This window comes from Callionymus lyra, chromosome 16 (assembly GCF_982586985.1).
Source record: "Callionymus lyra chromosome 16, fCalLyr1.hap1.1, whole genome shotgun sequence".
In the NCBI taxonomy this organism is placed as follows: domain Eukaryota; kingdom Metazoa; phylum Chordata; class Actinopteri; order Syngnathiformes; family Callionymidae; genus Callionymus; species Callionymus lyra.
In genome coordinates, this window is record NC_141833.1 from 14,430,355 (window position 1) to 14,442,698 (window position 12,344).

At 39.1% G+C, this 12,344-nt stretch overlaps 1 protein-coding gene across 1 annotated transcript; it reads right to left on the minus strand.

The window, feature by feature from the left end:
* Positions 1-1,312: 1,312 nt before the first annotated feature.
* Positions 1,313-11,670, minus strand: dsc2l (desmocollin 2 like). Its single transcript, XM_087811291.1, has 16 exons — positions 11,472-11,670; positions 11,301-11,391; positions 11,032-11,234; positions 9,545-9,649; positions 9,249-9,404; positions 8,991-9,135; positions 7,837-7,991; positions 7,633-7,767; positions 7,376-7,561; positions 7,046-7,293; positions 6,740-6,882; positions 4,489-4,710; positions 4,133-4,354; positions 2,701-2,816; positions 2,323-2,634; positions 1,313-2,092 (listed from the first exon to the last, which is right to left on the minus strand). The coding sequence occupies exons 1-16, from the start codon at positions 11,508-11,510 to the stop codon at positions 1,895-1,897; spliced, it is 2,676 nt and encodes an 891-aa protein (XP_087667417.1). The 5' UTR covers positions 11,511-11,670; the 3' UTR covers positions 1,313-1,894.
* Between the last annotated feature and the right edge of the window lie 674 nt (positions 11,671-12,344).

A 12,344-nucleotide genomic window follows, 5' to 3' on the forward strand; every position in this document is an offset into this window, starting at 1 on the left:
ACGAAAACCTAATTGGCCCCAGTGGGAGTTCGGAACAGGAAGCATTGAGGTGAACTCTTCTAACGATGACAGTGTTGTTGTGATCTCAGCTGATCAGCTTGTATATTTTTAACATCCGATGCTTGTTGAGGTTGATGTTTTTTTTTAACTCCCTCCCTGTGTGTGTGTGTGGGGGGAGGGGGGGGCGCCTCCCTATCTTTGATTCTCGTCATCATCATCAGGCGGCAGATGCTTCTATCAAGAGACTTTAATGGTATTTTCAACTGAGCGTTTGTCATTCATCACACTGAGGCTCGCTGTGAGTCATCCACTAACATTTTTTCTATAAATAAATATTTTCAGACTAAGATTTTATTGAACAATGTGGTTTTTTTTTTGTTTAACTTGTACCACTTATGTATACCTTTTATTAGATGGTTACATTCATTGACATATTTTTCTGATAATAATATTTTTTTCCCTATTTTGTGAATATTTTTTATTCATATGATTTTCTTTGTTTTTATTCATAGAGTGGTATGTTGTTTTCTACTGGGTTTATTTTAAACGTTTTTCTTTCTTTTTAATTTATTTTTTCAGGGTATACTGTTATTTTTTCAATAACGTTGAAGTATTATTTTTTATATTTTTGTTTTTTAGTCAATACTTTTTTTTTTATTAATTAAATTCTGAATTGATAATTTTGTTATGTTTCTTTCTAATTTAAAAGATAGGATTTGCATCATTCTTTCTAAATAAACAAAATATTTTTATATTTCTGATATTGATCTTTATTTATTTTTCCGATTGTTTGTATTAAGTTTTCAGTATTGATGGTTACAATCTTCTTTTTTTTCGTCTTGTTCTTCTTTTTCTAATTTGTAAAATAATTTTTGCACATTTTTCGTTTTCATTGACAAAAGCTGTTTATTTTTTTAAATAAGAAAACTTTTACTGCCAGAACAAAACAGGACTTTTGAAAAAAAAACTTGTTTGTTTGTATTTCAGTTTTCAACTGCGGTAGCTTTAGCGGGACGAGTGTGTTACCTGATCCATTTCACAAGATCCTTATTTGTTAAGGTGTCCAATTGCACTCTGGGTAAACTGTCATGGACTCACCTGGTAAAATATTCAGTGTCAACGAGACGCATGTCAAAGTGCTGAGTAAGCGGATTCCTTTGGTCGCGAGTTTTATTCCACAGTTTAAAGGACTGGTGGTCTACAGTCGAGGGACACCCTGGACAGCACAATAGTCCACCACAGGAGAGAAAACTTTCACACAAATTCCAGGAAGAAATACTGGAGTTATCAGGCATCAACAAACGATGCAGAATTCATCTCTTGATTCTTTAATAGTCGACCAAAGCGAACTCACACATGCTTAAAAAAAAAAACAGCATCATTGAAATTTATTTTTTAAAAAAGGCTTCATGCTTTGAGACTCTGACACGTCGCTGTGGTCACACCCCGGTGGCAACTTTCACAGGATCCCTGTCAGAATGTTGCCGCGGGGGCTTGAAGACACACCCTACACGCCGTGTGTGTTCATACACTAGGAATGCCAAAATACTGCAATGAGGGCTGAGAAGTTTACTGAGAACTGTATTAATCCGTGACTTAAATTCAGTTTAAAATTGTTTTTATCAAAACACCCGCGACACCAACGGAATCACACACACACCGTGAATTATTTCTTCTGTTTGATTCAAAAACCCGTCGCTGTCTAACACATACGAAAGCTTAAAAAAAAAAACATATTTACAATTTACTGCATCAGCGTAGTTCAGTGCAAGAGACTTGGAGCAGGAAAACAACAAAAATTACCAAAAACTATTCTTAACAAGCGCCGAGATCAGGTTTGGATTCGACGGATGTTTTCCAGAGGGAGGGGGTGGGGGGTTTGGCGCTCGACTGTTCAGGACTTTTTGGAGACGCTCGCCAAAGTTTTGAACTTTGGTCCGAGTGTGTTGAGGAAGTCGAGGTTGTCGTTGTCCCCAAAGTCACTGCAACACCCGACCGAGCCGGCCGCGGAGCCGTTACCCTCGTAGCCGTAGGAGTGGACGATGTCGTCGGCGTATCGGGCGTCACCTTCTGTTCCCAGGTAGCCCAGTTTCTGAAATAGCAGGGGGTGAAAAAGTTGAGTCTTGATTTTATATTAACTATTAACCCTTCTGAGGACGAAAACAAATGCGTTTTTTTGAATCCCATGTGTAGCTTCTGGATCAACAACCTCCACCTTGTCCCAGAGACAACACAAGGGATAGTTCAAACACTTTTTTTTCGGTCCACTGGGTCAACCTGACCCTGAGATAACACATGGGTTAAGTAGAGAATAGCCCTTACCCCGTGTAAATAGCGTCCGTTGGTCTGCCAGGTGTGAAGAAAAGCCGAGTCCTGCACCATTCCCCGGTTGGTACCAACATTGGAAGCAGCACCCACCATCTGGTTCCCGGAGTACTGCTGACCGTACCGGCTCTCGAAGTTGCTGGAGTAGAAGTCCCTCACGTCCGTCTTGTTGGTGTAGAAGCCGTTGTCGTTTCCGTCGTGAATGCCGATGCTGCTGGAGCTCTTGTTGCCGACGAAGGAGGGCATGCCGCCCAACTTGACGGACGACCCCTGGCCGAGCATCGTCGGCACCGTGATGAGGCTGGAATCCTGTGGATTTTCGACGCGCGATTTAAAAAACAAACAAACGATGGTTTAAAATGTTTTCGCTCTCACCACTTCCTCTCCCGGCGCTTCGATGTTGGATTTAAGCAGGATGCCGCCGTTTTCGCCCACGTCGTGGAACGCCAGCTTGTCGGCCTTCGTCGTGCAGAAGAAGCAGAGCGCCAGCACTGGAGAAACACAGGTAAGTAGAAATGTTATTGAGGTTAATGCGATTGATAGTTTTGTTTGGTAGTTGAAAGATTATAGCGACGGAAATAATTCTGCACCGAGTAGTAGAGGTGTATACTGACAAGAAGTTGGTGATACGATACGTATCACGATACAGAGCCAACGATACGATATATTAAGATACTGTAGGATATAGTTCTACTATTGTCAAGTACTTGACTCTGGTGTTGCAGAATTTAAAGACCAAGTGACTCTTGACGAAGTCGTAGCTGCTTTCATTTGTTTTGAAACAAAAATACGTCTAAACGTCAGCTTTAAAAGTGGCTGGAGCCGACTGTATCCTCTCGACCTCAGTCATCGCAGGGATCTCTCGGGATTTTATTGTTCCTTTAGCTCAGAGGACATAAGCAACTGCTGCCATCTAGCGGCCAGGAGTGTAATCGGAACACAAAAATGAACAAACCGCATAAATAGCTGCATGTTAATTGGAAATTAATGGAAATTAAAAATATGATTTTAATTAAATCACACTTTATTAAAATATAAAAAATAAAAAAGTGACGATAAAACACTGACTAGATATTTAAAAGCCAAAAACAAAACAATACAGTGATCGTTACAGTATCGTGTCAAAAATAAATATAGCAATGTTTAACTGTATTGATATTTTCTTACATCCCTACAGAGTAGAAGCCATGTTTGTTTAGATGCAGGAGCAGGAAATGACTTCTTGTCACTTTAAGACATCTACAGTAGTTTATGTAGGTTAAAAAAAAAACAGCTTTTTTTTTTACTTTTATATGAGACACTGAATGACTAGCAGTAGTAAAAAAAATGTTTTCTTTTTTTGCCTAGGGGGTGAGCAAATAATAGTAAAAGAAAAGGTTTAGCTCGTTCCTAAAACGTCAATATTTGCGTCCATTAGACGTACAACTTTATTGACAAACGGACTTAACACAGAGAGGGGACTTCTCTGTTATGACATCATCGCTGTAGTGAAAAAAGAAGCTACCGTTGTTTGAAAAAAGTCAGCGAGGAAAATATCAAATATTCTTTAGATTTAAAGAAACAAACTGAACTTTATGAAAGTTATATAAGCTTCACATTTGCAGGGAAACGTGAGGTCATAAGATAAAGAAACATTGTTAAATAATTCAATAAAACTAGCTTTTCACAATATTTTCATCCATATTTGTATACAATATTTATCATGTTTTTGGATCTGATTGACTTGACAAGTCATTTGATCTAAAAAAAAAACAGAAAACCCAGCAAAATAAAATGTTGAACCGAAACATTGTGGGTGTGAACTCACGGAGCAGCAGCAGCAGAAGAAGAGGCAGCAGCAGGGCCAGCCATCCCATCGGCCCCAGAGACGTGGATAAGGGTTTGTCCAGGCACTCGCCGTTCCTGCACTGACAGATTCGGACTTTCACCTTCTGGTCTTTGCCGAATCCTTGCAAGTCTGTTATTTCCACGGGAACTTCGTAGATCCCGACAGGAAGTTCTTTCTGATGCTTCAAGACAGCTGCGGTGCCTAGAATAAAAGCATGTTTTTTTATGAGAAATTATTGTTGTTTTTAACTGTTTAACTGTCGTTCCGACCAGAAAAACATCTTTACACGTTGCAAAGCAAATTAGAAAAACATTAGCAACACTAGCAGAACCTACCATTCATGCGGGTCAGAGACCATTTCCCGTCGTGGCCTTTGGGCAAACTAAAGCTGAAGGGTTCTGCGTTCGGAGGATCGTCCAAGTCCTCGGCGACGACCATCACCTTACCCAGCTCGCCCTCCTTCTCGCACATGACCAGGGGGCTGGGGGGGACCAACGGAACGTTGTCGTTGGCGTCCTCCACCACGAGAATGACTGTCCCCGTTCCAGTTTTGGTGCCTGAAAGTACAAATTCAAGTTAGTTTCAGAGAGCGTTTAGCAAGCTAGCTCTAATCAGTTTTTAACTTCTTACGAGAAAAACTATAAGTAACGCCTTTTCCTTTAATTATTTTACCCCGAAAAGTTGTGTACTTATGTCTTATAGAAGTATAATTTGTAGTAATTGTAAACCTTTCATTTCTTAGTGTGTATTTGGTGGCGTCACGTGCTGACTCAACAACACACTATGATTCACGCTTCTGACTCAATTGTGATCCGACCGGTTTTTTAAGCTTACAAAGCTCATCAATAGGGTTGGTGAAAACCCTACACCTCCCGTCACATGAAACATTTGACAGGTTTTTAAAGTGCGTCCACCCGAGGCCGTATGAGCCCTTCAGCCTGCACTTATGCAGCCCTAACTAGGTGTGAAACTATGTATAATGTAGAGAAACGGTTTTCTGGTGTCACTCTCAAACACGTCTTTTTAACCCAGTAATTTAGAGTTGTTTTTGTAAGATATACAGTATGTATATTTCTATCAATTCAATTTTTTTTGTGTGCATTGAAATAAATCTTACATTTGAGCAATAATTAATTACTCAAATACCGTAAATAATCAGGATTGTTATTTAGTTTGTTTTTTAATGCTTCTATTAAGCTAGCTTCCAGTCTGTTGTTTGGTTTGCTCTTAAGTTGTTGTTTTTTAAAGCTGTCTTCTAGCTTGTATTTTAGGCTTGTTTTTATTCACGCAAGTTTTCAAGTTTTTCTTTTGTGTGCTTCTACCGATTTTGCTTGTTTTTCTTAGCTTGTTTTAGCTAGTTTTTTTAGCTTGTCCTTTAGCATGCTAGCTAGCTTGATTTTTAGTTCGTTTTAGCAGGGTTTTTTTTACTTGTTTTACCTTGAAAGGTTTGTTGGTTTGGTTTTTAAGCTTGTTTTTAAGTTGTTTTTTTAGTGTGTTTCTCGCGTTTTACCTTGTTTTTCTTAGCCTTTGCTAGCTTGCTTTGTAGGTTGTTTTTTTTACTTGCCTTTAGCTTGGTTTTAGCTTATCTCTGAGCTTGTTTTAGTTGGTCTTATAGCTTTTTTAGCTTCTTTGTGCCTGTTTTAAAGACGTTTTTTTTAGCTGGCTTCTAAGTTGTATTTTAAGCTTGTTTATAAGTTGTTTTTTTGTAGCGTGCTTCTCGCATTTTAGCTTGTTTTTCTTAGCTTTTGTTAGCTTGCTTTAGTTGGTCTCATAGCTTCTTTTTTTTAGCTTGTATTAGCTTCTTTTTAAAGCTTGTTTTTAGCATTTTTCAGGCTATTTTTTAGCTTGCCTCTAGCTTGTTTTTCATATTTCTTTTAAAATTATCCATCCAACTATATAACTATCTATTTGTTGGCTTTGCTAGCTTGTCATAAACTAACTTGTTTATGACATTGTTAAGAAATATAATTGCCCACCAATGGTGGAGTTTGTCCATTACTCTGGCGCCAGAGCAACGATTTCCCGTCCTCAGCCCCACTTTCCACAGATAATGACCACTGCAGACCACATGCGACAGTTTTGACAGCGAACAGATAACATATCCAAGGCCTAAGTTTCGATCAAAAATCCGATTTTTAATCGTTAATCAAGGGTTAATTTAACGAAGAACGTTCCTCTCTGACTCTCAGTCTGGGAACTTGAATGACACCCAGTCAGTTGTTACGCCCTTGAACAGAAATAAAAACCGTGAACAGCGAATGTCTGAAGGATTCACTTTCCGAAAAGGACTGCATGCGTCATTTTAAAAAAATGGGCTTGTCTCCGCAACAGCTGGTTTGTTTCGTGGGCAAGGAGAGCCACGACAGGGTTTGTTCAGACAGATACTGTTGTGGGTGTGTCTGGGCTGAAGATGCGGCGGAGACAATACCAAGGATGATTAATAAGTCACCGAATAAGTCACCGATGGCTTCATGACGGCACGGATTGCTCAACGCAAGCCGACACTTTCCCATGGTTTAGAGTTTTTTTTTCTGACTGAATGTTTGCCGAATCAAATTGAAAATGAAAAATTCAATCTCAACATACTTGCATCGACCGCCTTCATGTTGATGTGGTATAATCCGGCTTTGACGTATTTGGACTCCCTGTCGATCGTGTTGGCGACTCGCAGCTCGCCGCTGTTCTTGTCCACGTTGACCCAACTGCCAGGGTCTGTGGTCTTGTAATACCTGGAACGAACAAAGTCGATGAAAATGTGCTCTTAATTTTAAGCAGATATTTGAGCAAATGTTGTTGTTTTGATGTTGCAGTTACACTTTCCTGACATGCAGGGTCGCCAGAAACCATTCTGGGATTTTTACATATTGTCGCTTTAATAGACTCAAAACTCACTTGATGCCGTTGCTGCTCTTGGTCTCTGGGTCCACAGCGGTGTAGCTGCCGATCAAAGTGCCGTTCGGCGTGTTCTCCTTGACAGTGAAGCGGACGGTGGGCGCTACGAACTCCGGCCCCTCGTCGATGTTGCCGACCGACACCTGCACCGGCGCCGTGTTCCACTTGGCGGCGGTGCCCGACAGCGGAACTTCGTTCAGGGCCGTGACTACCAGGTCCACGGTTTTAGTCTTCTCGTAATTCAGTGGCTGAAACGAAAAAAAAAAGAAAAAAGGGAGGTCAAAGCTTTGCCTCGACCTACAGACCTCGAAACCCAGGTTCTTCGCTGACCTTGATGACATAGAGAAGCCCCTCGTTTGTGGCTGGGTCTCGTTCGATTTTGAAATTCCCGTCCTCGTTCCCCTTGGTGATCTCGAACTTAGAATTCCAGGCCGGCGTTTTGGCCAAATCTTTATCCTCCACCGGGATGCGCAGGATGAGCTTGTCCTTTTCATTTTCATTAGCTGCAGCTTTAAACTGAACACAAAGCGACTCGTTCAGAAAGGTTTTACAACTGGGGACATGACATCAGCGACGCCATCACTCACAGACGCTTGTTTAAAAGTAGGCGGGTTGTCGTTGATGTCGCCGATATTGATGGTCACCGTTCCCGTGGTAATGAGTCCAGTTGCCGCGCCGTCCATATCCTGCAGTTTGACGGTCACCAGAAACTTTTCTTTCGTCTGAAGTACATGCGAGGATCGGGTGAATATTCCATCGAGTGCTTTCAAGATTGAGTGAATATCTCTCACCTCTCGGTCCAGAGTGTTTTTCATCGTGGTGATGACGCCGGTCGACGGGTTGATAGCAAACATGTCCTTATCGGTCAGGAGAGAATACTTGATCTTGACGTGTTTGGTTCCTGCCTCGTCCCTGTCGGTCGCGTTGATCTTCCCAACTACTGTCCCTGTGGAGGAAGTTTTTCAAATTTGTTACTGCATCGAAAAGATCGAGTTCTAGTAACACTTATTAGTGACGACCCCTTCGGTGTCACCGGTTTCACTTTCCTGTTACAGGAACTCCTCAGGCTTATCTATCTAGAAAACATCTCAAACATCCTCAGAAATGAGTTCCAGGCTAACTCAAAACCTGCGGGCTAGATCAGGCAATTTGGACTGACCCGCCGTCTCCTTCACGAAAAAAGCCGATAAAACTGCAGTTTCTTTTTGCGACACATTTGTTGTCGCGTTTTGGCAAATCAGGAATTTACAGTTAGACGAGAAGTTCCAGTTTAGCTAACGCAAGATGACCCTCTCAAAAGGAAGTTGACTGAGAAAGAATGTCTTTCATGTCACCATGTCTGCGTCGTCGACAAAGAGTATATCATGTGGAAATACCGTTGCTATTTCAATGGATAAATGCTAAAAATCTATTTTTCATTTGGTTTGACAAACTATCAACATCAAATAGTAGTAGAAGGGTAGATCGGCCAACAGGGTGGACATCCTTCCAAATATCTGGCCCCAAGGACATTTTTGTTGACCAACCACACCAGTTAAAAAAGAAAGTATATCATGAGGAGACACTGTTTTTGCAATTTCAATGCATAGATGCTCAATTAATTCCTAAATTTTGTATCTATTTTTCATTGGTTTGACAATCAACAGCAAATAGTAGTAGAAGGGTTGAACAGACAGTCATTTGGACATTCCTCCTCAAGGACATTTTTGTTGACCAACCACACCAGTTAAAAACACCTTAGAATTGCACGAAAAATGAGTCCAGGAGTGACTACATCGACCATGTAGTTTTAAAAATAAATATAGATAATGTAAGAGATATGCTAAATTATTTTGAAAAAAGGGATAAAATAACTCCCTTTTCGCACTTTTTTTTTAAAGATTTTAGGGGCATACATGAAAACCCAAACCATCCATCTGTACAAGTGCAATAAAAAAAGCTTTACCTGCTTTGCTTTGCTCAAGAACTGTTTGCTGCAGTGAGCCAACGAACTGTGGCGCGTTGTCGTTCACGTCATCCACGTGTATATGGATAGGCAGTGGAAGGTCCGTTTCTTGACCTGTTCTTTGGTCAAAAACCTTTGTGAGCAACTGCGAGAGGGACGGGATTAAAGCCGTTAGAGGGTTTTCTTTTAAACTGCTTGAGTATTGAGCGTAGAACTGGCATTTATTCCGGTGTGGTAGTACTAGGAACGGGCACTCACTTCAAATTTGGGGAACTGCTCCCGGTCCACGGCCTGGTTCACTTTCAACATGCCGGTCAGGGACTCCAGTGAGAACACGCCGACTGGGTATTGGTCGTACCCGGGCCCGCTGATGGTGTAATAAACTTTATGCTTGGCTTCGGAGTCGGAGACGATCTGCAAAAGTGGAGCAAAGAGTTGACTTGTTTAGACTTGTCTAGAAAGATCAACCCATATCTGGCAGCTAGAAGATCTGTGAGCTACGCTACATCCTTCCAAGTTATCTCAATCTCAACACTATTTTCCTCAAACCTTACCCTCTCGATGTCTTTAGGATAAGGGCCTTTGTCATTTTCCAGTATGTTGAAGGGCGGGGGGCTCCATCTTCTTTTCGTCCTCTTCAGGAGGTCGCTTCTGTGAGACTGAGACACACAGACACAGTTTTATTTTTCACTTTCTATATCTCAAATCTTTCTTTATTATCTTAAATTTTAAAACCATTTTCAGTATATTCTTCTTCTTATCTTTTGATATTCTAATGTAAATGTATTTCTATCACCAAATATTCTCGCAACATTAGATCTAATTTATTAATTGTTCGTAGTATATCCTTAATATTACATACTTATTCCTTCTCTATCTTGTCCAGGTTAAACTTTATTATTTCAGTTAAAGATTAAGAAGTGTGTACTGTATCTTCAATGTCAATAAAAATAGAGAAATACAAACATATTTTCCCTCTATTCAATTATATTTAAAAAACAATATATATATATATATATATATATATATCATCATTTAGTTGTTAATGCAAAAATATTGTCACATTTGACGATTCGTATTCTACTTCTACAGGTCTTCATGCCTTTATTTATATTTTCTAATGTAATGGTTAAATATAATTACTTGTATTTACAGAAAGCTCTTTGTCATTTTAATTAAATAATTTATTAAGTTATATTCTAAACAAAGGAACTCACAAAAATGTATAGAAATGATCTGGCAGTTAGCCAACATATATTTAACATGTTATAACAATGTAATAGCATGTAATTATAGGTATTTTATTTAGAATCTGTCACACGTTTTATAATTTATCATAGATAGTTTAACAGTTATTAAACACTTACATTCTATTGCCCTTTTGTTTCGCTCTCATGTTGAAAAGTATTATTAAATTTCTCCATTGAAACTTGAAATAGTACTTTTTAAATAATACCTCTTTGTGACTATTATATAGACCAGAAGATTTGTATTTTTGTATCATAGTAATTATCTAACTTAAAACATTTCAAACAACATTACCAAGGCAATACTTTAAATGAAATACTTTAAAACATCTTAAATCATCCCACTTTTTTTTAGCTCTTTTAAAAAAATGTATTACTTGTTCTGAACAACTATATTTACATTTCTTATTCACTAATAATAAATCATCAGAATCAGAGAGAGTGTATTGCCCAATATTGTTAACACAACACTGTCATTTGTGTTATGGTGACGACAGAATGATGAAAAAGGATAAAATAAATTAAATAAGATGAATACAATACAATTAAAATGATTTATTATCTTTTTTTAAATGGTAGCAAAACATATTATAACACTATAACTAAAACAATGTTATTTATCTTGACATTAGTCATGTAGGAATGTATTCCGGTGTGGTAGTACTTACTAAACAAGTATTTGAACGTGTTTATTGATGTAAAATATATGTGTTTAAACTATATTTAAATATTAAACGATACTTATACAGTTAATATTCGCAAGACCTTCATGTCTCTTGAAACAAGAACCGCACCTGTGTCTCCTCTCGTGCACGGTGCAGGTGGACTTCCATCTCCGCCTGCGGACTCCGGCCGTCCTGGGCTCGGACGCGGAAGGTGGTCGTGGACTTGCTCAGCGGCGTCACGACCACCAGCAGGTCCCCGTTGTCGAGGATCGCGAAACGTTCGTCGTCCAGAGTGAACCGCGTCGACCCCGCGTCGCAACCCGCCACCTCGACTGAAGCAGAACGAGTTCAGTATAGTTTACACTTTTTAAAAAAAGTGAACTGAAAGCAGACTTTACCTCGAGTTAACTTGTGTCCCACCTGGACTCGCTCAGGTACGACCAAGTGCAGGGACTCGGGCATAAAACACGAGTCGACCTGCGAGAAAAGCTGAGTCCAAAAAACGACATGTTATTACCACGTCATGACACTTTGACAGTTGAGAGAAGTCAGCGGGAAAAAAGACTCACCAGGAGCACACAGGTGTTGAGAAGAAGTATCTTCGCCATCTTGGAGCAGAAGTTTTACAATCCGATCGAGACTTGAACGATCCTCGGAGCGACCATCGACTTTTTTTTCTACTGGAAGTGAGTCAACACCCGGACACGCCTAGACCGCCCCACCCTGAGACCGAGAGTGTGACCCGGTGAAGAAGAACAACCGCTCCAAGAGATCACACCTTCAACTTTTTAACACCACCTTCTTTTTTTTTTTTTCCCCTTCTTCTCCTCCTATGCGCTTTTATTTCCTGCCGACAGGGGGAGACGTTGACCGTGCATTCAGAGAGGGGCGGTAATAGATGACCTATTAAAACAATTGATTAAAAAACTATTGTTACTGACATTAAAAATAAAAAATTAAAATAGAAACTTATACGTTCTCAGGATGACTTTAAATTTCTTACAGGGACATTTGAATTTAATAAAATCTTAATGGAATTATAAAATAAAAATATTGGTTAAAAGAAGAAAAAAAACATGTTTCTTATACCTTTATTGTTTATTTATAATGTATTTCTCTTTTTTTATGGCCATCTTTATCAAGATCTTTACAAGACATACTTTTTAATATTTAACTGAAATAATAAAATCTACTACCGTGTGGTTTCCTGCTTTAGCATAAAAAATGCATATATACTATATTTATTTTCTGTTTTTTTTATTTTAATTTTAATGTCGTTTAATAACGTTTTTAATAATAACGTTAAATAATTTGAAATAGACAAGTGCTTTACATATATTAATAATACTTGTTCTATTACTTGTTTACTAATTCAGATGGAAGAAAAATGTTGTTTTGCTTTTTTTATAGGAAAATATTGAATTATAATAAATATTTCCTGG

Excerpts from the sequence above, each read along its gene's own strand:
- dsc2l (XM_087811291.1), bottom strand. The coding sequence starts at position 11,510 with ATGGCGAAGATACTTCTTCTCAACACCTGTGTGCTCCTG. Across the intron at positions 11,392-11,471 it reads TCAACACCTGTGTGCTCCTG|CTTTTCTCGCAGGTCGACTC; the intron begins GTGAGTCTTTTT and ends TTTTGGACTCAG. Across the intron at positions 4,711-6,739 it reads CATGAAGGCGGTCGATGCAA|GCACCAAAACTGGAACGGGG; the intron begins GTATGTTGAGAT and ends TTGTACTTTCAG.